A 26537-nucleotide genomic window follows, 5' to 3' on the forward strand; every position below is an offset into this window, starting at 1 on the left:
GTTCTATAATAATATCTTCGGCAAAGTTATCCCAACTGCCTTCAAATGATAAATAATTAAATAATTGTATGTTTTTTTGTATTGTCCGCGGATATGGAGTGATACAAGCCCGGGAGACTTGCCTCTGCTTTCTGAGGCTAACCCAGTGACGGATAAATTAATTAAAATAGGGATATCAAGAACTGTTCTTCATTATTTTATCGTAATTTTAGAAAAAGTTCAGCTGCCTCAATTATGCTTCCTTCCAGTAAGCGAATGAGTTTTTTTTATCTTTGCTCAATTTTCCATGGGACTTTTGATTTGAAACGACCTATATTAAATAAATATTTAAAATAATAATTGTCATTCCAAACATCAGTTTTGATGTTTATAAACAAATTCTAAACAATTTACGAACAAGTTAATTTGGTAGCACAGATTTAAATCTGTTGAAAAAGTTAAGCCCAGAGAATTCTCCGGGCTAAACAACTAAGCCCAAGGGGCTTTAGTGTTGTTGCATTTAACATGTAAAATGCTTAGCCCTGACTTCGTTTTTTGTACACCTAATATTAAAATTTTCTAGTATAAAAGCCTTAACTACATTGGCTCAAAAAGTGAAAAAGTACAAAAGTCGCATTTTTGTATGGTTTTTCGGTCTAGAAAATTAAAACAAATGATGCAAAAAGCTTATTTTTTTGTCTAAAAAACAATTTGAAAACTCTTTTTTACAAAAAAATTTCACTAGTGAGAAAAAAAATATTTTCACTTTTGTACTTTTTCAAAAAGTGGTGAATGTAGTTAAGCCTTAAATTTGGGCGGTATCAATAGGTGTGTTTTTTTGTTTATCTATATAGATTTTGTGCAAAAAAACGACATCGGGAGTTTTGAAATCCATGCAAACATTTGGCACCACTGTACATATACTTTGGCAGCTGTCTTTCAAAAATATTGCTTTTGTTTGTTTTTATTTTAACTCCGAAGTGGGAAGGCCATTACATCCATGTTGGATGCAAACAAAAATTTTCATATGGCCATGGCATCCATGTTGGATTCAAAAAAATTATTTTTTTCACAAAAACCAAAAATTATCTGTATATTCTTAGCTACATTTTAAGACCATGACCATTAACATTAGTTGCGTCGTTCTTGTGTTATAAGCGTTTGAAGGTAGCCATATTGAATTTTTTTTTCGATTTTTTAAAAATCAAATGTGAAAACTTTTTTATTTTTATTTCTAATTTTTCGAAAAAACTTTGGTAATTTTATATACATATCTGTTCAACAATCTTATCAGGATCCTTTTAAGACTTTTATCTGAAAAGTGCATTGCGTATATCTCGAGATATTAACATTTCAATGCAACCATGTCAAACAAATTTTTGATTATTTTTTTCTATGAGAGTTTTTTTCAAACCTCGTTTTCTCCGCTTTTTTTTTTTTGTTAATATTTTCAGATATTTTTGTATGAACACAACAAATAAAGTACATTGGCACTACTGTTTTTATCGAGAGAAAGTAAAATCTGGATAATTATCTGGATTTTTCAAAAATCTATACAGATAAAGTTTTTGTTGTTTTTAACACGTAAATTGTTTTGATTTAAAAAATCTCGATGTCGTTTTTTTTGCACAAAATCTATATAGATAAACAAAAAAACACACCTAATATAAAATATCAAACAAAAACGTTAGCTGATTCCACCCCATACATGTGTGTGTGAACAAATTGTTAGTTTTTGGAAAATATGAAAGTATGTTCTTTAGAAAAGGCACCCAAAAACAAATTTTGCATTTTTCATATATTTATAAATCTTTTCAAAAATGACATTTCAATGCATTTGTTATTAGAGAGCAAAAATTGAACGCATTACATAAATTGTCCACTCTTTGGCCTTGTCTATCCTTTGTATTTTTAATCTATGGACTTTCTCTGAAGGAAAGAACGAAGAACAAAAAGCAAGAAAATTTTGCAATCTGTAATTAAATTAATAATAACAAAGAAAAATTAAGCCTTTTATAGTATAATTTTGTAATAATTCAATAAAGTTAATAACGAGAATAGTGAAAAAGAGTTTTGAGTTAAGGATTTTCTAATGGGGGCAGCTTTAGGTGTTTGTTCAGCGGCACAGGTAAAAATCAATTTTATATAAAAATGAAAAATAAAAACAAACAGATTTCCATCAAAATATTGTTATTTTCTTATTGGAATAATTTCTTAAAGATAATTTTAAGATCTTTTTATAATTTTAGAAAATGTAAAAGGTTTCATATTTTTAATGTTTTTTCCCTTTGTTTGTCTTTGTCATCATAACAGAATTATGAGATGACAAATTCTGTTTATTTTATTACGCAGACCATCATCTTCATGCACTTTCATTACAGTAGAACCCAGATATCGAGAATCAAACGAGATTTTTTTTGATTTTCAGACATTGGTATTAACCATAAATAAGATACTGTGCAGTTGTTCTTTTTTATGATATTTTGGATTGTAACACGTTTAAATTTTATAATTTTTTATATGAAAAGTGCGCTCAAGCCCGCGCTCAGAAGTCTCTTCAACATTCTCGTTCTTCTCCGCATTTCTCCCCTTAACCGTTGGAAATCACATTAAACAGGATATGAAGCCTTCCTAGATATTCCTAGCCTTGGCCTTGACATTGAAAAAGCTTTGATATTAATTGTCAGTCTGAATATTTTTTCAATTGTGGATTTTCTACCTTGCTTGTCCTCTCTCCGAAACCTAATATCTTTTTTCGATAACATATGTAGATCATTTGACGAAAATAGGCAAAAAACGATATTTTCTATATATCGTTAAAAAAAAAAACAATTGTATTTTCCAGCTACGGTTTAATTAAGATACATTTACCTTTGACCTCGAATAACTTCTAACTGAGTTGAATAAATGAAATATCATTAAATACCTTTTTTATAGAGCGTTCAATTCTCTACAAAAATCTTTGATCAACATGGCAGTAGAGTTTATCCTTCATTAGTTATATTATAATTTATAAGAATCGAAAGTAAAAAAAAAATTCCTATGTTATTCTTATGGGAAATAAAAAACTCAAGTCCCTTTTAGGGACCTATTTTTGGGTCTAAACGAATCTTTTGAGCCTGGTTCCGAGATCGAACTATTTTTTTTTTTTTTTTTTTTTAAATGCCCTAATATACCTACCCTCTTTTAAAGACACTACCTTCCAAACAATAAGTGTTACTAAAGCATTTCTTAAGCTTTTTTGTGGAAAATATTAGACTGTATAAGAGTTAAAAATATATTTAAAAAAACTATTTTTTACGAGCTAAGTAAAAACCTGATAATTTCACATTGACACTACTGTTTTTGATATTTTCACTCTACGTTAAAAATTTTATTTTTGTTTGGTTCACATGTAACTCAGCGCCTTCTCTTTTGACCTTTTTTTGAATTCAAATTCAAACCTAAGTGGGCCCACTTAGGATTGAATTTAAATGACATAAACTCAAGAAATAATACGACACATAGGTTTTATTAGAATTTAATAATAACCTTTGAACAAATCCACTTTTTCAATCGTGATAAAGGAGGTATACAAGACATCCACCTTTCAATAAACATGTACATTAATATAAATAAAGGTTCGTGTTTTGAATTTAATGTATAAATTTTATGCATTTATTAGTGTAATTGAGCACTTAAATTCGTTTGAGCAAAACTCCATAGTTGAATGTGTTGGTGCCATTTAAAATCCACGGGAAAACTACCGCATATAAGCACTGTGGAATTTTTTCTCTCATTGCAGCTTGTAGGGCCGAAGAGAAAAACCCCCCGAAATCGCGTCTCTAGGTATTCTTTCCTCTATGCGTTTAATCATGCACTTTTAGTGACATTCTTGTATTCACATCATAAAAACTCAATGTTTTTCCCATTAGTCTTCTCTTACTTCATATCTCCGTCCAAACATGTGATATTTCATATCATCATATATCACTTCCAAGAGAGCTATGCTTTATGCTTTGATCTCCACTAAGTTGACGTTTCAGTTATTCTTTGGCGTAGAAGTCACGGTAGACTTTTTGTCCCTTGACGTCATACTATTTTCAAAAATATAATTCGCATTTTTGCGTTTTTCATGTAATTCGTTTTTGCGTTTTCCAAACTAAGAGTTGATTGGAGACTTTGTTCGCATCATTGTCTTTATTTATTGGGCTGTAGTCATTATAATCTTACGAACCTATTTACTGCACACTCTTCTTTTTAAAACATCAATGAATTAAACTTAACATTTTATTAATTTTTATATTTCCAGCTAGCCTGCTGCTGCACAGGAACAGCATGTTCTCTATGCTGTTCAGCATGCCCATCGTGCAAGAACTCAGTTTCTTCACGATTGATGTATGCCCTTATGCTTCTAATTGGAACCATACTTGGAGCAATCGCTTTGTCACCCGGCCTACAGGATACTCTAAAAAAGCTTCCATTCTGTGTGAATTCGAATAGTTCAGTAACAAAAGAATTAATTGGAAATACATTTGGACAAATTGACTGCCAATATGCACTTGGTTATATGGCTGTTTATCGAATATGTTTTGGTTTGGTTTGTTTCTTTGCGTTAATGGCATTAATAATGGTTGGAGTTAAATCATCACGAGATCCCAGATCGCATATTCAAAACCAATTCTGGGGATTGAAATTTCTTTTGTGCATTGGAGCAACTATTGGTGCAATTTTCATTCCTGATGGTTCATTTGGACCAACAATGATGTGGATTGGACTTGTTGGTGGATTTGCTTTTATCGTTGTGCAATTAATCATCATTGTTGATTTCTCACATTCATTGGCTGAAAATTGGATTGGTAAAAAAAACTAATTTTTCTATTTTGGGATAAAATTTATTTGATGTTCTTTATTTTGTTAATGTTAATTAGAAAACTCTGAATCCAATCGAGGATATTTGTATGCTCTAGTGACAGTAACTCTGGTTCAGTACATTGCATCAATTGTTGGAATCTCACTTTTGTTTGTATACTTCACAAATGTATGTATAACTTTTGTATAAATTCAGAATCTATATAAAATAAGCTTTTTTTATAAATTCAAGTCCGACGGATGTGGTCTTAATAAACTATTTATCTCTTCGAACTTGATCCTCTGTGTTATTTTGAGTGTCATTTCTGTGCTACCAGCTGTGCAAGAAAAACTACCACACTCGGGACTTTTGCAAAGTTCAATGGTTACAATCTATACTGTTTACCTTACATGGTCAGCTGTTACAAATAATCCAGGTAGTAAAAAAAAAACTTTTTTAAGGCTAATATAAAAATTATAAATATAACTGTTTCTTGTTATTTGCAGATGTGGAATGCAATCCAGGAACAATGTCCTTTGTCAAAGACAATCCAAAGGCTACTTTTGATACCACCAATATCATTGGTCTTGTCATATGGTTGCTATGCGTTTTCTATAATTGTATGAGTTCAGCCGTTGAAATATCAAAAATTACAAACACGGAGTCGGACAAGGAAGGTAAGAGGTTTTGAAAGTGATAATATTAATGATTTTAGCTTATATTGATACAGCATGTTGTATATGTTCTTAAAACTGCTTGAAAATCGTTTCATTACCACTTCATCGGTTTCTTATTAGTCGAAAAAAAAAATCATATCAAGCAGCTTCGAGGAGTCCTCCTAAATAAGTAAAATGGCAATTTCGAAAAAAAAGAAACATAGTTTTTGTTTTTTACAGGAGGAAGTATTCTGTGAAAACATTACTTCTAAAATCTTTTATCTCTTTTACTTTGTTTAATTCAAATTCTTGTTTTGGTTTTTTTTTGTTAACAAATAAAATTAGATGTTCTTACAGATAATTTGAAAAGACCTTGTTTATCTAAACTTCCCTAAGCTTTTGCAATCTTTATTTTTCATTGATAAATTAAAGAAGAAGAAAATCAATTAAAGTTTGCATCTTCTCATTTAAAAAAATGATCAAAATTAACATGTAACTAAATTCACTAACAACCGAGCATATCCCCTTGAAAATCAATAAAAATAAAAAAAAGACGTTTGCGCTTGCCATCTGAATGAGAATACCGATAAATTAATATTCATGCATCATAATAATTTAAAGCTTTTCCGTTTAACTTGTAGTTGGAAGTTTAAAGAGAGTGTTAACAGGACTAACGAAATTAATATTAAATAAACTATTTCATTTATTTGTTCGCAATTAATCAGTATTAACAGCAACTTTAGCAGATGGTGAAAAAGGAATATCGGATGGTGATGCAAGTGAAGAAGAAGAAGGTGTTGCCTACTCATGGTCTCTATTCCATCTTGTATTTGTTGCTGCTTCTCTATATGTTATGATGACCTTGACAAATTGGTATAGGTAAGTTATTTTGTTATTAGTTTTAAATTTGACTACACATACACAATAAAATCTGTTTAATGATAATCTTCAGAGTTTTTGAGTGAGAAAATAACACTAATTAAAAAAATTCACACCAAGTACCAAGTTAAAATCATGTCTAAAATATGTTTATGGATACGTTTTCGAGATATGATTTTTTAAAGATTTTTTTTGTCGTTGTTTTTCTAAGCATACTTAGTATTCGGGTTATAAAAAATTACCAATCTGAACAGAAGAACCGTCGTTTGAGTGTTGAATATAAGCAAGAAACATGCGAAAGCCCATATTTTACTAACCGACCTCAAAAAAGAAGGAGCTTCTCAATTCGTCTGTATTTTTACTTGCGATATAGGTACTATAGGGCAAGTTTAGGATTCGTAAAAAAAATCGAACTCGAGATAACAATTTTACATGACATTACGATGATGGAGAATGCCAAAAAAGTGGGTCCGTCAATTCTGTCTGTCTGTCTGTCTGTAAGAACCTCGAGCTACAGCCTAAACTACTGAAGCGATTTTCTTCAAACTTGGTAGTTAACAGTTTTGGGTGATTCCCTAGAGGAGAAATTGAAGTTTTTTTTTAGGACCAAAACTAACGGTACCTGTCATATAACGGAAACAGAAAAGTTGATTTATTTCAAAAACGGCTCTAACGATTTTGATTAAAATTTGTCTGCTTACTGTTACAGATAAGAGCCTCCTTTGATAATAAAAAAAATATTTTTTGTACCGTTATTAACGGTACCTGCCATAGAACGGTTTTTTGGATTTATGAATTTCTCAAAAACGACAAAACAGATTTCGACCAAATTTTTAATACAGAAACGTTTAAACAATCATTATTTAAAAAAATTTTTAATTTTTCAAAAAACACAATTTTGGATTTTTAAAAAATATTTCAAATTTTTTTTTTGAAAAATCGATTTTTTGGAAACGAGTTGGTGAAAAAATTTGAAATTTTGTTTTTATGTGTAAATTAATTATTTATTCAAAATTGCATATCAACTTTTTTTTTGAAAAATGTTAGACAATTTTCATATATAAAAAATTATTTTTTAAAAAAACGGCTCTAACGATTTTCGAAAATTTTTTTCTAAAAATTTCTTTTTATACTAGAAATAAAATGGCATATTTAGTTTTTTGTAAAAGATCATTTAAAACGGCATTTAATTATTTATAAAAACGGATTTTATTTTTTTTTTGCACCACTAACGAAATTCCGTGAAAATATCAAATTTTAAATTTTCCCTTATTTTGTTTAATGAAAAACTTTAACATTAGAGTAACTTTTACCATAAGAGCAAGTACGTGCGACCCCAGTCGTGCAATTTATTTTTTTATGTTTGGTAACGCAAAACTTTTGACTGGGTGAATTGATTTTGATGATTTTTTTTTTGTATTTGAAAGTTGGTGCTTACAGTGTGGTCCAATCAGTGTGGAAAATCATATAAAATTAAGTTTCGATTCATAGAAGTCGGTTTGTTTTTTGATAAAAAGTATTAGGTATACAATTTTAGCCGCGTTCGATGAACTTGCCCATATGCTTAATTTTTATAAATGCTTTTGTTGAAATTTTTTTCTTAAATCTGTACAATATTTTATTTTTAAAATATTTTATCCATATCGATGGGAAATAAAATGTATACAAAAAGTTCCAAAAGTAAAATAAGTTAAAAAAAATTTCAATCTATAAACAAAAACTCGAAAAGTATCTAAAGTCGAAATTTTTTTAAGAAAAGTATTTTGTTTTCTTTGGCAGAAATGTGACATAAAAAAATTTAAAACTTGCAGGAAATTAAAAGCTACATTGACCACTTTTTGCAAAAGTACAAAAGCGAAAACAAAATTTCTCGCAATTCGTTTGTAAAAATGAGTTTACAAGTTGGTTTTTAGACTAAAAATAAGCTTTCTATACAAAAATGTGTTTGAAAATTTTCACTTTTGTACTTATTCTTTTTTGAGCCAATGTTGTTTAGGCTTAATGCTGAAATTTTTGCACCCTTTTTTTAATAAATTTTTAACTAATTTAAATTTAAAATTTTTTGTATTTCTTCTCCAGACCGAATTCGGATATTAAATATTTCAATGCAAATGCAGCTTCCATGTGGATAAAAATAATATCCAGCTGGATATGTGGTGGATTGTATGGATGGAGCTTGATTGCACCAATGATTCTAACAAATAGAGAATTCTAAACTTATCAACATAATATGTTGGCCGTTATAATTTAATTTATTATTAAACAAAATATCTACAAACAAAAATATTAAAATACTTATATAAAATATTCTAAGCAAAAACTTAAATAAAAGATCAAATTTATTCCGCTTAATTAAAATGAGTTTAATAAAAAATGAGTTTAATAATAATTACTGAACAAATAAAAAAAACTGATGACCTTTAAGTGGACAATAGCCCTATAAACTAGACGATAAATAACGGAAAAAGGCTTTTTGATTAAATTATAAGAGATTAAGATGGAAGATGCTATTCCTTTGGGATTCAGTAAAACAAAATTCCATTTGACTTTAGAAAAGATTTTATTGAGGCATAAGTGTTAAAACCATTTAGCTGACTCGGGCTAACTTAACACTAATATTCATATATATACTATTTATTTTTTTTATTGTACTCTAAAACATAAGGTAAAATATGTTCAAAAAAAAGATTACGTGAAGTGAAGACCTTCTGAGTTAAATGCCAACAAAAGCTTCATAAAGTCATCTATATCCATTGTCCTAGCACGCATTGTTTCCATGTTGAGTTTCGTCAATATTGCGGCTACCATTTCTGATGGATTTGAATCGGATGGATCCTAAAACAATCAAATTTTTTAAATAAAATCTTAACCTCCCTTAAAATATTCAAAGTACAAACCAAATTTCTCAGTGAACAATAGAGTTTGTGATTATTCTTCAGAACTTCCATTACAGAATCTTGTTTGAATATTGCCGAAAGTGTTTTGTTTTTTCTTGTAAAAACAATTCTCGTCAGACCATCCCATTCAGAAAAGTTTATAGCTGGTGGAGGATTCTTGGGTTCAATTCTAACAACGCAGGATTCGACTTTTGGTGGAGGTCGGAAATTGTTCTTTCCAACATTCATTAGCATATCAACTTTTGCCAAAAGTTGAGTATTTATACTCAATCGACAGTACAGTTTGTCACCTGGTTTTGCTACCAATCTCTGAGCGAATTCTTTTTGGAACATGAGAACGGCGCAACGGAAGATCGGACGATGGAGTAGCAATTTGAAAACGAGTGGCGAACTAATTTGATATGGCACGTTAGCTATGCACACATCGAAATATGGCAATTCTGTTTTTAAACAGTCGCCAATTAAAAGTTTCAATTTGGATTGCAGAGGAGTACTCTGAACTCTTTTGAGTAATTCAGCTGCCAATCTGCTATCGATTTCACAGGCGATAACTTTTTTAACTTTTTCCAATACCTTGACAGTCATGTTTCCTGTACCAGGACCGATTTCTAGAGCTACATCCGTTGATCTGAGACCAGTTTTCTCAACCATATCGGTGATAATGAGGGGATTTTTTAGAATGTGCTGGCCAAAGTTTTTGTTGAAAACAATTCCTGTGAAAATGATTTATATTGTTCAGTTGTTGGAAGTTAATATTAATAATTAATATTTATTTATTTTACCTTGTTTTGCCACTTCATGGGTACGTGTTTTCTTTTCTTTTGGCATTTTAATTTTATAAGAAATTTAAATTAGGAAAAATATTTATTTTTATTTTTTTTGCGACTCGCTACTCCACATGATAATCTGACATTTCCAAAACATGTCAAATTTTGACATTTGATAAGAAATGCATAAAAATAGGAAGAGAAATGTAACTTTCCAATGTACAATGGAATATGGAATAAGAAATTCCAGAGTGCACTTATATATTTACACGACGACATCTGTGGGTGGGTCAGTTTACCCGATTTTTCTTTTTGATTTAACATTCGACGATTTTATTTATTGTTTTTACAGATTTTCCAAGTTGTATAAAATCTCATGAGTTAACAAAAATAAATAAGAAGAGCATGATTCAATATAAGTTCAAGTGACCTCAACTCCAAAAATGTATATATATATTTTTTGAGGTCACTTGAACTTATATTGAATTATATTCAATCACTCCACTTAAAATAAAAATAATTTTAATAATTTTTTATTATTTTTGTTATTTTTTCTTCGTTATTATAAGAAGAGCATGATTAGATGATAGTACTAGATAAACCAAAACATCTACTATTAGTAGACTACCATCTCCAATGGAACAGGGCTTATTTTCAAAGAATGAGCAGGTTCTTTTTTTATGGCGGGTTGCCATTATTTAAAAAAAATAGCGGAATGTTTATACAACGAAAATAAAAATGGTAATAAAATGGCAAAAATACTGGCAAGTTGCCAGTCGAGTAAATCTGGCATAAAACGAAAAATTAATTATCATTTAAAAAAATCGTTTAATGTAAAAGATGACCAAACGATTACAACAACAAATACAACTTTTCCATGCATCGTGACTACACTTCAAACCTCTTGTAAACCTTAATCGAATTGAAATGTATTTGCTGTGTCAACAGCAGCGTTCCTTTGGAAATATTTATCTACTTTTTAGTACTTAAAACTACTTTGAACTACTTTTGCTATACTGAAAAAGTAGTTCAAAGCAGCTTTAAGTACTAAAAAGTAGATAAATATTTCCAAAGGAACGCAGCTAACGTAAACATTTGACGGTTTTTCTTTTCTATTGCAATTACCTACTTAAAAAAAGCATAGTTTTCCAGTTTCTTGCTTTTTTGGGCCCAATTACTCAAGAGTTAATTTTTCTGTGCCTTGTTCGCTGGCAATTTACACTTTTTTTTCGTGTATACAGAAAAACTCACTCTTGCGGAATTGGACTTCTCTTTAAAAACGAACTCGGTTCTGCATGGAAACTTTTTGTTGTTATTAGGTGTGTTTTTTATTACCACCGGTCTAAACTGGACAAAAAAAAAACGCCTCGGGGCTTAACCTGAAATCTTGGCAGCACTGTATATTGAATGTTCCGAAAACAGCAGACACAACAAAAATTTAGAATTGTCATATATTTTTCGCTTTCGTCATTTTTTTGTATTTTTCATGTATGTTTTACAAAGAGATACAAAAATGTATGCTAGCAAAACTATTTTAATACATTTTGTCCTTCCAAACGTGAGTTTTCACGTTTTTAAACAAATTCTAAACAATTTATGAAAAAATTAGTTTGGCAGCACAGATTTAAAACTCTTCAAAAAGTTAAGCCCATAGAAATCTCCGCTCTAAACAACTAAGCCCAAGGGGCTAAGGTATAGTTGTATTTAACATGTAAATTGCTTAGCCCAGACTGCGTTTTTTTTGTCAAGCTAAGACCGGTTGTAATAAAAAACACACATATTAGGTGTGTTTTTTTGTTTATCTATATAGATTTTGTGCAAAAAAACGACATCGGGATTTTTGAAATCCATGCAAACATTTGGCACCACTGTACATATACTTTGGCAGCTGTCTGTCAAAAATGTTGCTTTTGTTTTTTTTTTATTTTAACTCGGAAGTGGGACGGCCATTACATCCATGTTGGATGCAAACAAAAATTTTCATATGGCCATGGCATCCATGTTGGATTCAAAAAAATTGTTTTTTTCACAAAAAACCAAAAATTATCTGTATATTCTTAGCTACATTTTAAGACCATGACCATTAACATTAGTTGCGTCGTTCTTGTGTTATAAGCGTTTGAAGGTAGCCATATTGAATTTTGTTTCGATTTTTTAAAAATCAAATGTGAAAACTTTTTTATTTTTATTTCTAATTTTTCGAAAAAACTTTGGTAATTTTATATACATAACTGTTCAACAATCTTATCAGGATCCATTTAAGACTTTTATCTGAAAAGTGCATTGCGTATATCTCGAAATATTACCATTTCAATGCAACCATGTCAAACAAATTTTTGATTATTTTTTTCTATGAGATTTTTTTTCAAACCTCGTTTTCTCCGCTTTTTTTTTTGTTAATATTTTCAGATATTTTTGTATGAACACAACAAATAAAGTACCTTGGCACTACTGTTTTTATCGAGAGAAAGTAAAATGTGGATAATTATCTGGATTTTTCAAAAATCTATACAGATAAAGTTTTTGTTGTTTTTAAAGCCTGGTACGCTGCTCGCGCTAAATTTTAGCCAAGATAAAATTCCCATACAAGTTATCGATAATTTGTATGGGACTCATTTTAGCTCGGCTAAAATTTTTCGATAATTTGTATGGGAGCTAAAATTTAGCGCGAGCAGCGTACCAGGCTTAACACGTAAATTGTTTTGATTTCAAAAATCTCGATGTCGTTTTTTTGCACAAAATCTATATAGATAAACAAAAAAACACACCTATTGTATATCAAAAATCAAAATTTCTCCTTGCGAGGATTTATATTCGTAGATTTTTCCAAGATTTTTGTTTTGCAAAATGGTTATAGGAAAAATGGACGAATGTAAACTCTGACCAAAAAAATCTTCACTGGAAAAATGCAAATCCAACAGCCAACTTTCCAGGGTCGTCAGCATTGCTCGGAGCAAAATCTGTATTTAAAACGGAAATCGACATAAACTTCAAATTCAAGATGTTTTTTTGTGACAGATGTCAAACTGGTATTTGAACTAAACTCGAAAGAAGTGCTATAATCCAAACAAAACGATAAAATATTTATTTAATTTCTCAATTAAAAATTAAATAATTATAAAATATTGCAACTGAAACATGAAACTCGGTTGTAAAAGCATATTTACAGTGTTGTCAAAGCATTCAATAAAATCCCGATCATTTCACGATGTCCGAGTCCGTTTTGCACCTAGTCCAACAGGTTAGAATGCAAATAAGAAGTCGAATGATCCAAAATAATCATCCAATAACTTTCAGGATATCTTCATCTTGGCGGGCTTCGCACAGCATTGTACAATTACTTGTTCGCCTTGAAGAACAAAGGTAAATTCATTCTCAGAATTGAAGATACCGATCAAAGCCGGCTTGTCGCCGATGCTTCCAAGTCAATTATTGAAGATCTAAGATGGTCGGGTATTGTTATTGACGAAGGTCCTATAGTTGGTGGAAACTTTGGTCCATATATCCAAAGTGAACGTTTACATATTTATAAGTAAGCTAGACACAATAGAAATTCACTTTGCTGATTACTTCATTTGCATTTTAGTGATGCAATCCAACAATTACTTGGAGATGGTTCAGCATACCGGTGTTATTGTTCGGAGACTAGACTTGATTTATTGCGTAAAGAAGCTCTTAAACAAAGACAAATACCAAAATACGACAACAAATGTCGTCATCTTACGCTATCCGAAATCAAAGAGAAACAATCCAACAAAGTTCCATACTGTATACGTTTTAAATTAGAAGACTTTAACGATCCTGTTGAGGATTTAGTTTATGGAAATGTTTTTGTGAATAGCAGTAAGCATGAAGGTGATCCTGTGATTATAAAATCTGATGGATTTCCGACATATCATTTTGCAAATGTCGTTGATGATCATCACATGAAAGTTTCTCATGTTTTTCGTGGTGTTGAATGGCAAACTTCAACTCCAAAGCATTTACTGCTTTACAAGTAAATTAATAGATAGTCATTTCTGTTGTGGTTAATTTTTGCTTCTATATTTCTCGGCACAACCACATTAAAAATGATTACATATTAAACTTTACCTAAACTAACGTTTGTTTGTTTTTTAGAGCATTTGGTTGGAATCCTCCAAAGTACGGCCATTTACCTCTATTGATTAATGCTGACGGTACTAAATTAAGCAAGCGCCAAGGTGATATAAGCATAAACAAATTTCGGTGAGTAAGAAAATGATCTTCAACTCAACTTGTTTTCCATTACAAAATAATTTCGATTTGAGAATTGTCTAATTTGAAATGTCTATCTCAGGTCCTGTTAATTCATGAATTAACAAACGGTTTTCACGATTTACTTAAAAATTTTGAAAAAATACTTTAGTATTAGTACCTCTTTCTTGGTTTATTTTTCACAAACTAGCTGTATACTTGAACTTTTTGATCCCTTTTGGAACAAACAAGTCCAATCCTAATTTTAAGATTTATCTTAATTTATCTCTTCTTATTCTCATTTCTTCCCTTTTTTTACTTGGTTTATGAAGCCATATTAATCCTGTTGAATCGATGTCGCTGAGTTGTTGGACAACAAAAGTTTTCCAATAACATTCAAAGAATATTTTGAAGTAAATTATAGCTGTAGATTCTGATGAAATTAAAGACATGTTTCTTTATCATCTTTAAAGTTTATTGACTTTTTTTTGTTTTAAAAAAGGAATAATAATCGCAGTTTGCTATTTCACATGTTTACTATTTCAATGCATAACAAAAAAAAAAGTTTAGATCCCACGTTAAAGAGTCTCTTTTCTGTAGGAAGTACTTAAGTTATTTAACAATAGTTTTATATTATGAAATGTTTAATTTTGTCAAAATGACGCAACGATTTTGGCATGAAATAAAACTGTATTTTTTTAAAGTAAGATCTATCTTTTGATGAAGTTTTTTTGTTTCGAAAATCATTAGAAACGGTGACTTTCATAAAACGATTTTTTTTTTGTTTTTTTTTAGCTTTTTTTTAACGGCTAACGAATTTCAAAACTTCTCTCTTAATGCATCTGAATAAAATGAATTAAGTTGCGTAATTTTTTAGAGCTCATATCAATTCAAAAAATTATTTTTTTTCTCGAACGAATTTTGTTTCTTTTTTTTTAACTATTCTTGTAGGTACATAAAAAGCTTTAACAATTAAGTTATTAAGCTGAAGGCTAATAGTTCGCTATAAAGCAAGTTCGCGCGGCCCTGTCGTACTTTTTCTATTTTTTAAAAGTATTTTTTTTTACTTTTGATATTTGTAGGTACATGTAATGTCGAATTCCTTTCAATTTTTTGAATCGCCTCAAAAAAATCGAATTTTTGGTGTTAAAAAGGAACATGAAAACAGACCGAATTCTTTTTGCGATTGTATGTGTGTCATTTGACAACAATTTTTACACGAACGTCAAGCTGAAACCAAAACAATTTCTGCAAAATAAAACCAGAGATTCCTTTGATCAATAATTTTGTTTATTTTCTTCGGTAATATAGATTTATTTTAATCAGAATCAAAGGGAAATTGCAGTTATTATTAAGATCTGAGTAAAGATGAAGTAGAAGGTTATTGTTTTGGTCGTATGCTGTGGTTTTACAGAGAAAAAATTTTCTGACGACAATTACGAGAAGAAAAGTCACAGTAATTTTACTTTTTCACAAGAAATATGCCAGGAAAAAATATATTTTGATCACACATTGTTTTTTTTTTATTTATTTCATATTTTTCCGCAATAAAAATACGATATTGAATTAAAATTTACTCTTTATTTGAAGTTGGTGTTCTCAAATCAACAAACAACACGAAGAAAACTTTCAGCTTGACGTTTGAGAAATGTCAAATGTTCCAAGTGTGTGTGCAAATCCGTGTAAATCTCTCAAAAAAGAAGGATTAAAAAAAATTCGAATTCTGCTTCGTTTGAGGCGAATTTTTTTTCTATGGAACATGATTTTCAGAAAAAGTTCGCTTCGAGATCGCCGAAAATTCGATTTTTTAATGTCGAATTCCTTTCAATTGAGAGATTTACACGGATTTGCACACACACTTGGAACATTTGACATTTCTCAAACGTGTCAAGCTGAAAGTTTTCTTCGTGTTGTTTGTTTATTTGAGAACACCAACTTCAAATAAAGAGTAAATTTTAATTGAATATCGTATTTTTATTGCGGAAAAATATGAAATAAATAAAAAAAACAATGTGCGACCAAAATATATTTTTTCCTGGCATAGTTCTTGTGAAAAAGTCAAATTATTGTGACTTTTCTTCTCGTAATTGTCGTCAGAAAATTTTTTCTCTGTAAAACCACAGCATATAGAGCAAGAGCCCACGACGGCCAGACCTTCGTTATTTTATACCAGCTGAAAGTTTGTCTGTGCATACCCCCCATAGAGGTAAGAACGACCAGGGACTTTTTAATTCTGGGTTGTGGTTGCTTTGGGAGGTAAACGGTACTAAAGGTGTAAAAAATAGGACCTTACTTTCGTCATAGTATACCGCTTCATCTTTTTATATTTTCTTAAGGATAACTTCAGAAGTCTAGTCGTCCATTGCCAGACACCTACGGCGGTTGTTTCCCCCTGCCAGACACCCCTAAACTTGCAAAAATTAGGACCCTACTTTCGTCATAGTATACCAGCTAAATTTTATATATGTTATTTGGGGTCCTATGAAAAGATGTTACCTCAAGAGCCAGACAGTTTTGATGGTTGCAACACCTTGCCAGACACAATTTTCTAAAAAATTACTCAAAATAAAAAAAAAAATATTAAAAAACGACGGCAACACTTACAGTAACAAATGATACTTTTTTCAAAAGCCAGAATTGTACACTTAATTTTAATTTTTAAATCAATACATTTAAATCAACAGTTTTTGAAATAATTGATTCCAAAGTCAGAATTTGTGAAAAAAAAAGTTTAAAAAATTACATTGAATATTATTTGTGTAAAGGCTGTGGATCTAAATACAAAATGTTGTAATAAAATAAACTGCCTAAATTAATTCCTTATCAAATGCTGAAATTCATATGTTCCTATGCCATCTAGTTTTCGAGATATTTGAAAAATAGGAAGACTACTTTTTTTATCAGATTTTTATTATTTTTGCTGTTTTCGTTCGTAGTTCTTATTCATAATTTTATAACATTCACAGCCGTGTTATAGAAAGTAATAAATAAAATGCAAAAGAAAAATAATATTACAGGTAAAAATATTCATTTTAATAAGTTTCGTCGTCGTCGATATTTTCATTTTCTTCTTCACTCCAGTCGATGTCATAATCGTCGTCAATATCGCTTTCTTCGTCAGTTTCTGAAAAAATCAAGTTTGTACAATTAGGAATAATTACAAAATTATTTACACAATAATAACAATAATACCTGATTGATTTTTGAGCGAATCACTAACATAACTTGGTAGTTGATCCCCTTCAAACCATTTAAACTGGTATTTGTCATCTTTCAATACCCAGCCGTTATTGTCTGGTTGATATGTGGTTGGATTTTTCAGATGAGCATTATTCCAAATGGTACATACATAATTTGCTCGCAAAAATTGCTGCAATAACTCGCTTTTGCAAGGTGGAAGATTGCTAGCGTCAAAATGTCGCAACTTCTTTCGGTCAAAAGCTTCGTTTACATCGGAGACTGTATACGAGTCGATGAATATTTGAAGCCTAGCGGCATCAACATCAATTGCATTTGGGACATTATAAATATTGCATATAAATTTTTGAATAATATTAAAGATTTTTTGTTGAAGATCTAAATTTTCAATTAATTCGCTGTTCCCGAAGTTTTTGAAAGCTTCCTGGTACTCTGGATATTTTTTTTATTTCTTGTATGGCTTTAATTTTCCTTTTCTGAAGAACGCAGGATTAAAATCACAACCTGTGATGGCATGAAATCCAGGTAAACTCTGGCAAACTAACACTCCCAACTGTGCATGTATTTTAGTTAGGTCCACATATCTTAAATTATTGCCAGTACCCGTAAGCATCCAAACAACCGAATCACTTTTGAGGTGATGAATGTTACCAAGCATTATAGCCGCAATATCGGTATCAGCAGTTCTTATAACTATTTTTGATGAATTGTTGATGTTACATGCATGGTATACTATCTTCGTATCTGCTTCCTCGTGTGATGGGCATGACAACTCTTCATTAACTCTTGAGACAACTTTGTTGGAATTATTAACAGAGAAAGAATGACATTTTCTGAAATTGATGTATATCGTTTTGTCGGTAATAAATGGCACCACTTCATCAGTAGCCCAGTGTGAAATAAGAAAATTTACCACAGCTTCTTTAAATTTTAAATTTTTTAGTTCTTTCGCGAAATCACTTAATCGATCAATTAATGGCAATAATTTAAGATATGTGGACCTAACTAAAATACATGCACAGTTGGGAGTGTTAGTTTGCCAGAGTTTACCTGGATTTCATGCCATCACAGGTTGTGATTTTAATCCTGCGTTCTTCAGAAAAGGAAAATTAAAGCCATACAAGAAATAAAAAAAATATCCAGAGTACCAGGAAGCTTTCAAAAACTTCGGGAACAGCGAATTAATTGAAAATTTAGATCTTCAACAAAAAATCTTTAATATTATTCAAAAATTTATATGCAATATTTATAATGTCCCAAATGCAATTGATGTTGATGCCGCTAGGCTTCAAATATTCATCGACTCGTATACAGTCTCCGATGTAAACGAAGCTTTTGACCGAAAGAAGTTGCGACATTTTGACGCTAGCAATCTTCCACCTTGCAAAAGCGAGTTATTGCAGCAATTTTTGCGAGCAAATTATGTATGTACCATTTGGAATAATGCTCATCTGAAAAATCCAACCACATATCAACCAGACAATAACGGCTGGGTATTGAAAGATGACAAATACCAGTTTAAATGGTTTGAAGGGGATCAACTACCAAGTTATGTTAGTGATTCGCTCAAAAATCAATCAGGTATTATTGTTATTATTGTGTAAATAATTTTGTAATTATTCCTAATTGTACAAACTTGATTTTTTCAGAAACTGACGAAGAAAGCGATATTGACGACGATTATGACATCGACTGGAGTGAAGAAGAAAATGAAAATATCGACGACGACGAAACTTATTAAAATGAATATTTTTACCTGTAATATTATTTTTCTTTTGCATTTTATTTATTACTTTCTATAACACGGCTGTGAATGTTATAAAATTATGAATAAGAACTACGAACGAAAACAGCAAAAATAATAAAAATCTGATAAAAAAAGTAGTCTTCCTATTTTTCAAATATCTCGAAAACTAGATGGCATAGGAACATATGAATTTCAGCATTTGATAAGGAATTAATTTAGGCAGTTTATTTTATTACAACATTTTGTATTTAGATCCACAGCCTTTACACAAATAATATTCAATGTAATTTTTTAAACTTTTTTTTTCACAAATTCTGACTTTGGAATCAATTATTTCAAAAACTGTTGATTTAAATGTATTGATTTAAAAATTAAAATTAAGTGTACAATTCTGGCTTTTGAAAAAAGTATCATTTGTTACTGTAAGTGTTGCCGTCGTTTTTTAATATTTTTTTTTTTATTTTGAGTAATTTTTTAGAAAATTGTGTCTGGCAAGGTGTTGCAACCATCAAAACTGTCTGGCTCTTGAGGTAACATCTTTTCATAGGACCCCAAATAACATATATAAAATTTAGCTGGTATACTATGACGAAAGTAGGGTCCTAATTTTTGCAAGTTTAGGGGTGTCTGGCAGGGGGAAACAACCGCCGTAGGTGTCTGGCAATGGACGACTAGACTTCTGAAGTTATCCTTAAGAAAATATAAAAAGATGAAGCGGTATACTATGACGAAAGTAAGGTCCTATTTTTTACACCTTTAGTACCGTTTACCTGCCAAAGCAACCAAAACCCAGAACTAAAAAGTCCCTGGTCGTTCATACCTCTATAGGGGGTATGCACAGACAAACTTTCAGCTGGTATAAAATAACGAAGGTCTGGCCGTCGTGGGCTCTTAGTCTAATACGGCCAAAATAATAACCTTCTACTTCATCTTCACTCAAATCTTAATAATAACTGCAATTTCCCTTTGATTCTGATTAAAATAAATCTATATTACCGAAGAAAATAAACAAAATTATTAATCAAAGGAATCTCTGGTTTTATTTTGCAGAAATTGTTTTGGTTTCAGCTTGACGTTCGTGTAAAAATTGTTGTCAAATGACACACATACAATCGCAAAAAGAATTCGGTCTGTTTTCATGTTCCTTTTTAACACCAAAAATTCGATTTTTTTGAGGCGATTCAAAAAATTGAAAGGAATTCGACATAATTGAAAGGAATTCGACATAAGGTACTATAGGGCAAATTAATGTCGTTTTCGATTGGCTCTCCGGAAGCGTCCGGAATCATTCAGAAGACTTCTGAATCCGTTTTATTGGCATGAAAATGACAGCCAGAACGCTTCTCAGAAGAGAAATTCTCTTCTTGATTTCAAATCAGAATCAAATCAAGAAGCACTAATACATGAATACTCACATGTCAAATATACACTCAATCATTGTTTATTATTATTTTTCATTCAAATTTTTTTCGTTTTCTGAAATTAATTTGTTTATTTATTTTCAAACAAATAAATTAAGCTTTTAAAATATTTTGCAAAACGAATTCCCGATTAATTTGTTGAATATTAGGTACTATTTTCTTCACATATTAATTATTCTTCAAGTCTTATGCCATATTTGACATTTTAAATTTCACAGAAAAACAAACACAAACACAAAAAAAATAGAATTGAGTGGAAGCAATTCAAACTGTTTTATTGGATTTCAGTATGAGTGAATCCTTGAGTGATTCCAATCGAAAACGACATAAGGATTCTTAAAAAAATTCAACTCGAGATAACGATGAGAGACGACATAACGATTATAAATAATGCGAAAAAGTGAGTCTCGCAAATAATAATTTCATAACATTCATTTTTTTGAAATTTTTTATAAATATTTTAAAAAAAGAACGAAAACTTCATTTCCATTTTCTTTTCAAATTAAGTTGAAATTATTCCTTTATGAATTTTTATATACAAAGTTTTTACATTCTAAGCAACTTTGCTATAAGAGAAAGTACGTGTGATCCTCTGGTGCAAAATATTAATTAGATGACACTTAAAATTTGAGTTTCTGGCCTTCGAGTGCCCAGCCGAAGCCAAAGAACAACAAATGAACAATATATATTTTTTGTTTTGTTTCAGAGATAGTGGTATTTATCCTCTAGCCTTAGCCAATTATGTGATGTGTGCCGGAGGAGGGTTTCAAAAGGAACAATCCCTTAAACCTACATTAGAAACGTTAGAATCGCTCTCGAAGATGGTATGTACATTTTTATTACTATAATCAGCCCTATTATTTTATTCGTCAAGATTAGGTACAAAACGAGTTTTTGCAATAGGGCTGTTATAAAAAATAAAAATTGGTACAAACTAATTATTTTGAGTTTTAATGCACCAGTTTAATATAGAAAACCTAAACTCACATCCTGGTAGATTAAATCCCGATTTATTAAACGATTTCAACAATTTAGAAATCAGAAGAAAACTTTCAAATGAAAACGAAACAGATGAGTTAGTTGAAATAGTTCGAAGTATGGTGCGTTCGAAATATCCAGAGAGGTAATTCAAATCAAATTAAAAAAAAAATGTGTGATAATATTTTAAATTTTCTTTCCAAAGAAATATCGATCTTGATGCATCTTATACAAAGAACATCTTAAATTGGTCGGCGCAGAGGCTGTCAACTTTATCCGACCTAACATCAGAGAATTTCAATTTTCTTTGGACTGATGGCAATGTTGTGAATTCAACCGAATTATCGAAGGGTACGACGTATAAAGACAACATAGAATTGATTTATAAAAATATTTTATTTCTTTCTAGATCAGATAGATGAACTCATAGGCAGTTTGGACAAAATAGAGTTTACAAAGAAAAATATACAAACAACATTAAAATCATATTCAGGGAAAACGCAAATTAAATTTCCAGTTTTGATGAAAACACTGCGCACATCTCTAAGTGGACTTAAGGTAAAGAAAGCCTCATACATTCCTAACGAAAAATGTTTGTACCATAAAAATTGTATTTTTCTAGGAAGGTCCAGGTGTTGCAGAAGTAATGGAAATTTTTGGAAAAGAAGAATCACTGCGGAGAATACGATCTAATTTAAATTCCAGTAATGCTTGAGTGTAAATAAAACAAAAAAACAATTACAGAATGATTTCGAAATCATATCGTTAAGTTTTGAAAAATGGAAAACAATTTAATTGTTTAATTGTTTTTTTTCGTATGTTTTTTCTTTTTATGAACTCTTATTAATAAAATCGGTTGCAAAGGGTCTTTTTAAGAAACCTAATATTGTAGGAAAGGAACTGAAATTGTAAAAAAATCATCCCCTGCTAGACATTTAATAAGGGACATCTTGATACAAATCAATGGAACCAATTTAAAAGGAAAGATAAGCAAGATAATTTTTTTTGATTTTTTTGGTCATACCATTTCTTTATTAAGAACTAGCTCGTGACTTATATGCATAAATGTTTTATTAATTAACTGTTGAACAATGCAATCGCCACACAAGTTGATACAATAGCAACATGTATTACAAATCCATCGAGATTCCATACTTATTGCCTCTAGACAATTTTCACATTTTTCAGTAGGATTTTTAACATCTTCCAATGTTGGTGAAACTTTTTCCTTCCGAATTTCTTGCAATATACGAAGCATGTTTTCTTTTTCTACTGCTGTTGTGGTTGTTGTTAGACTTTTTTGATAATTAAATGAATTGCTTCCGTAAGGGTCTTCACTGGTAAACTCATCATCTGGCATATTAACAGGTACATTGTGGGCAGGAAAAAATGTCGATTGACGATATAAGTTTTTGTAAAAATGTTTAGACTTTGCTGAGAAGACACTTTTCTTATTTTTAGGAAGTCGTCCTGGAATAGGCATTCCAACAGAATGAAGTTTTTTGAAAAACTTCTGAACCCTACTGGCTACTTGTTGTGGTGTACGATTACCTAATGCATGGGCTATTTTAGCAAAACGTCGCATTTCTATAGGCTCAACTGGATATTCTATTAAAAGCTGTTCAAGGCGACGTTGTTCATCACAAGTCCATAGCTAGAAAGAATTTGAATTTATAATAAAACATTTGAATATAAAATTAAAAAGTTGTAAATACTTGATTGAATGTTTCTGGTTTGCTCTGGTCAAATATTCTTCCACGGACTTTGATATCTGTATTTAGTTTAGCTTCCATATCGTTGTCGTTATAATTTTCAGTTTTTGTTGAACCAATGTCTTGAATCTGCAAAAAAATCATTATATTATAACAAACGAGAACTATAAAAATATCTTACACACCTCTGCAATACATCGATATGCTGGTGATACGAATTTATCCTCGAATATGTCATTTACAAAACCCGACGGATCATGGAGGTATTTGTTCTTGTGCTGAATAATCTCTTCAATGTCTTTGTGTATTTGTATCTTTTGTGCACTTAGAAGGGCAATGGTTCGTAAAATCATTGAATATTCACGATTGCCTCTTAAAGCCAAATGATCACTTTCGAAATTAAACGCCCAATCGGTACTTGTGTCATCGTAGTCTTCAGATTGTTCCATAGTTCTATAAATAAAATAGGTACTTTAAGGGACTTTGATAGTATAACGACGAATTATGTGAAGAGATCAAACACCAGAAATCACTAATCGAGGGGTTATGGTACGTGAATTTTCTTTCCATTTCACCAAATCGGTTCTGCTATTGTCAATTTCAAGATCTACAAATCTGCTGGGTAAGAGCAAGTGAAAATTTGTGGAGAATAGAGAAGACGTTCTTTATGAGTTTTGTACCCAAATGGACGGAGCCAAAAATACATAAAGTTTGGATAAGATAAGAGAGAGTTTTAGAATCGAACCCAGATGGGAAATAAAGCAAAGGAAAGACTTCACTTTAGAGCAACACAAATGGCTTGTAATCAAATCTTCATCAACTTGGCAGGTACCAATGCATAAATAGAGAAAACTAGCTTGGAAAATGGAAGAATGTTGGTTGAGGGAAAGAATCACCCTGGGGTGATTCAAATATACTATTGATTGGAAGGAAGTACGACATTTATTGAACAAAAAGCAATTTTTGTGAACTTACCTTTTAGTTTTTAAATTGAACTTGTCCGTGTTTTTTTACAAAATCAAAATTTTGTTTGTAAAAATGTTTCTATTTTTTTTTTATCACTTATCAGTTTTTCAAAGCAAAAACTGACAGTTCGAAACGTCAAAAAGGCAAATGTCAACTCAAATAAAATGTAGTAGATTTATATCACAGCGCTGTCTCAAGTACTAATTACTACGTTTTCATGCCGAATTATTTAAGCCCTGTTTCTTTGTGAAGTGGAAAAGTACTACTAGTAGTTTACTAGCGATTATCAATGGAACGCACTTTCAACGAATTCACAACAAATCGTATCTGCTCAGGAAAAAGAGCTTGAGTAGATTATAGTAAAAGATTAACCAAAACATCTACTAGAAGAAAACTACCACCACCAATGGACCAGGGCTTGTCGATGTTCTTATTAATCTAGTACTATCATCTACTCATCCTCTGCTTCCCGAGAAGATACGATTTGTACTGAATTCGTTCAAAGTGCGTTCCATTGAAAACCGCTACACGGAGAAAACATAACGCCAGGGATAACTTTACTTCTAGTATATTTAATCAGAATAAAGTTGAATATACCAGAAATAAAGTTAAATATACCAGAAGCATAGTCATCCCTGCCTTATTTTTTCTCTGTGTAGTAACCCAACTAACAATTTTGCTTCTATAAAGCTTTATAGATGTTACCGTTGCTTCTATAAAGCTTTATAGAAGCAAAATTGTTTGTAGGGAAACTACTAGTAGCAATTTGCCACCTCCCAAAGTAACAGGGCTAATATTAGCCCTCATGCTTGGGACAGCTTCGGAACATCTTCGGGACATTAAGATTAAGATTAAGATTAGGGTGAGAGGTGGGAATAATTCGCCTTATCACTGCGGCCTCTGATGGGCCTATTGTGATGTCCTCTTTTTAGAGTTCACGTAGAAATCCTGAGTTTAGAAAACTTAGTATGTTTTTGGGTGAACTAGCGGCAATGTTTTCCGCTTCGAGATAATACCCTCCGAGGTGACGTCGACGTGTATTGATTAAGCAATTACAGTGACACAATATGTGTTCTGCTGTTTCTTCGTCTTCGTTACACATTCTGCAGGTATCGTCTTGTGTGATGCCCATGGTCTTGAGATGTTTTTTTACTGAGCAGTGTCCAGTAAGGAAGCCTGTGGTTATGCGAATCTGACTCCTGGTGAGTGTGAGGAGTTGTTTCGTTCTGGCGTGGGAGATGTTTGGTATAAATTTTTTGGCTTGTCTGTTACCTTCCGTATGCGTCCAGTAATGATTAGCCATATCTCTTAGCCATTTATTAATGTAATGTTTTGCAGTGCTTGTTGGTATGCCACAGAATGGTCTTGGCATCATGAATGTAGATGCGGAACCTTTTCTGACTAGTGTGTCTGCTATTTCATTCCCAACGTGACCGCTGTGACCAGGTATCCAAATGAGTTGAACTCTGTTTGTACTGGCAAGCTGGTGTAGAAGTTGTATACAGTCCCATACCAGCTTTGAGGTGACTTCATTGCTCCTAAGAGCTTGGAGTGCCGCCTTGCTGTCAGAGAGAATATAAATTTTTTTGTTTATTACAGCTCTGTTTAAGTTTTCTCTGAGGCAGAGTTCAATTGCGAATACCTCTGCTTGGAATACGGAATTGAAGCTGTCCATGCTCTGGTGCAGATAAGTTTTGGTGTTCATTCCGAATACTCCGGCCCCAACACCTTCATTTGTTTTGGAGCCATCTGTGTACCATACATGAGACTCGCTATTGAAGATGGGTCTGTTCTGTTCCCATTCATGTCGTGAGGGGAATGTGACCTTATAGTTTTGGGTGAAGTTATATCTTGGGAGACAATTGTCTACTAGACATATTTTAAGTAATTCTTCCCTATTTAATTCAGTGAGAATATCAGAGTGGATTATCTTGGAATTATAGTTATCTTCTGCGATGAGCCTGTAGCCGTTGACCATGGCTTCTTTCTTTAGTAGGAGATGGAGTGGTGGTAGATCTGTGATAACTTCTAACGCTGCTGTGGGGGCTGTTCTCATTGCTCCTGTAATATTTATACAAGCTAGTCTTTGTAGTTTATTGAGCTTGGCTTGTACTGTTTTTTGTTTTGTTTTATGCCACCAGACCGGTGCAGCGTATGTTATAATTGGTCTGGCAATGGCTGTATAGAGCCAGCGAGAGATTTTGGGGTTGGCACCCCAGTTTTTACCAGTTAGACATTTGCTGGTCCATAAGGCAGTCCTGGCTTTGTCAATGGTTTTCTGTATATGAGAG

General features: G+C 31.4%; 4 protein-coding genes across 8 annotated transcripts; 2 read left to right on the forward strand and 2 right to left on the reverse strand.

The window, feature by feature from the left end:
* Positions 1 to 1918: 1918 nt before the first annotated feature.
* On the forward strand, positions 1919 to 8611 carry LOC129910439 (serine incorporator 1). 4 transcript variants are annotated; one of them, XM_055987820.1, is made up of 7 exons: positions 1919 to 2107; positions 4271 to 4817; positions 4890 to 4999; positions 5063 to 5246; positions 5317 to 5487; positions 6192 to 6345; positions 8425 to 8611. In XM_055987820.1, exons 1-7 carry the CDS (start codon positions 2072 to 2074, stop codon positions 8558 to 8560), a joined length of 1338 nt encoding a protein of 445 aa, XP_055843795.1. In that variant the 5' UTR covers positions 1919 to 2071; the 3' UTR covers positions 8561 to 8611. The 4 variants fall into 4 exon arrangements, with proteins under 4 accessions (XP_055843795.1, XP_055843796.1, XP_055843797.1 ...); XM_055987821.1 differs by having other exon boundaries at positions 6201 to 6345; XM_055987822.1 differs by having other exon boundaries at positions 6210 to 6345.
* A 275-nt stretch (positions 8612 to 8886) lies between these two features.
* Positions 8887 to 10170, reverse strand: LOC129910440 (probable dimethyladenosine transferase). The gene is made up of 3 exons (XM_055987824.1): positions 10025 to 10170; positions 9243 to 9955; positions 8887 to 9180 (listed from the first exon to the last, which is right to left on the reverse strand). The coding sequence occupies exons 1-3, from the start codon at positions 10068 to 10070 to the stop codon at positions 9034 to 9036; spliced, it is 906 nt and encodes a 301-aa protein (XP_055843799.1). The 5' UTR covers positions 10071 to 10170; the 3' UTR covers positions 8887 to 9033.
* Positions 10171 to 13025: 2855 nt separating this feature from the next.
* Positions 13026 to 22363, forward strand: LOC129910391 (probable glutamate--tRNA ligase, mitochondrial). Its single transcript, XM_055987766.1, has 9 exons — positions 13026 to 13250; positions 13307 to 13541; positions 13596 to 14006; positions 14129 to 14236; positions 21297 to 21414; positions 21553 to 21713; positions 21774 to 21919; positions 21978 to 22126; positions 22191 to 22363. The coding sequence occupies exons 1-9, from the start codon at positions 13148 to 13150 to the stop codon at positions 22281 to 22283; spliced, it is 1524 nt and encodes a 507-aa protein (XP_055843741.1). The 5' UTR covers positions 13026 to 13147; the 3' UTR covers positions 22284 to 22363.
* A 205-nt stretch (positions 22364 to 22568) lies between these two features.
* On the reverse strand, positions 22569 to 24371 carry LOC129910392 (ZZ-type zinc finger-containing protein 3). Of its 2 annotated transcripts, none has more exons than XM_055987768.1 (4): positions 24256 to 24371; positions 23466 to 23733; positions 23284 to 23409; positions 22569 to 23222 (listed from the first exon to the last, which is right to left on the reverse strand). In XM_055987768.1, exons 2-4 carry the CDS (start codon positions 23727 to 23729, stop codon positions 22587 to 22589), a joined length of 1026 nt encoding a protein of 341 aa, XP_055843743.1. In that variant the 5' UTR covers positions 23730 to 23733; positions 24256 to 24371; the 3' UTR covers positions 22569 to 22586. The 2 variants fall into 2 exon arrangements, with proteins under 2 accessions (XP_055843743.1, XP_055843742.1); XM_055987767.1 differs by having other exon boundaries at positions 23466 to 23751; positions 24256 to 24342.
* Positions 24372 to 26537: the final 2166 nt, after the last annotated feature.

This window comes from Episyrphus balteatus, chromosome 2 (genome assembly GCF_945859705.1).
Source record: "Episyrphus balteatus chromosome 2, idEpiBalt1.1, whole genome shotgun sequence".
NCBI classification, from domain to species: domain Eukaryota; kingdom Metazoa; phylum Arthropoda; class Insecta; order Diptera; family Syrphidae; genus Episyrphus; species Episyrphus balteatus.

Excerpts from the sequence above, each read along its gene's own strand:
- LOC129910392 (XM_055987768.1), bottom strand. The coding sequence starts at position 23,729 with ATGGAACAATCTGAAGACTACGATGACACAAGTACCGATTGGGCGTTT. Across the intron at positions 23,410-23,465 it reads CATATCGATGTATTGCAGAG|ATTCAAGACATTGGTTCAAC; the intron begins GTGTGTAAGATA and ends ATTTTTTTGCAG. Across the intron at positions 23,223-23,283 it reads AACCAGAAACATTCAATCAA|CTATGGACTTGTGATGAACA; the intron begins GTATTTACAACT and ends AATTCTTTCTAG.
- LOC129910391 (XM_055987766.1), top strand. The coding sequence starts at position 13,148 with ATGAAACTCGGTTGTAAAAGCATATTTACAGTGTTGTCAAAGCATTCA. Across the intron at positions 21,415-21,552 it reads TAGAATCGCTCTCGAAGATG|TTTAATATAGAAAACCTAAA; the intron begins GTATGTACATTT and ends TTAATGCACCAG. Across the intron at positions 21,714-21,773 it reads CGTTCGAAATATCCAGAGAG|AAATATCGATCTTGATGCAT; the intron begins GTAATTCAAATC and ends TTCTTTCCAAAG.
- LOC129910439 (XM_055987820.1), top strand. The coding sequence starts at position 2,072 with ATGGGGGCAGCTTTAGGTGTTTGTTCAGCGGCACAG. Across the intron at positions 4,818-4,889 it reads ATTGGCTGAAAATTGGATTG|AAAACTCTGAATCCAATCGA; the intron begins GTAAAAAAAACT and ends AATGTTAATTAG. Across the intron at positions 6,346-8,424 it reads ACCTTGACAAATTGGTATAG|ACCGAATTCGGATATTAAAT; the intron begins GTAAGTTATTTT and ends TTTCTTCTCCAG.
- LOC129910440 (XM_055987824.1), bottom strand. The coding sequence starts at position 10,070 with ATGCCAAAAGAAAAGAAAACACGTACCCATGAAGTGGCAAAACAAG. Across the intron at positions 9,956-10,024 it reads CCATGAAGTGGCAAAACAAG|GAATTGTTTTCAACAAAAAC; the intron begins GTAAAATAAATA and ends TCATTTTCACAG. Across the intron at positions 9,181-9,242 it reads ATTGTTCACTGAGAAATTTG|GATCCATCCGATTCAAATCC; the intron begins GTTTGTACTTTG and ends TGATTGTTTTAG.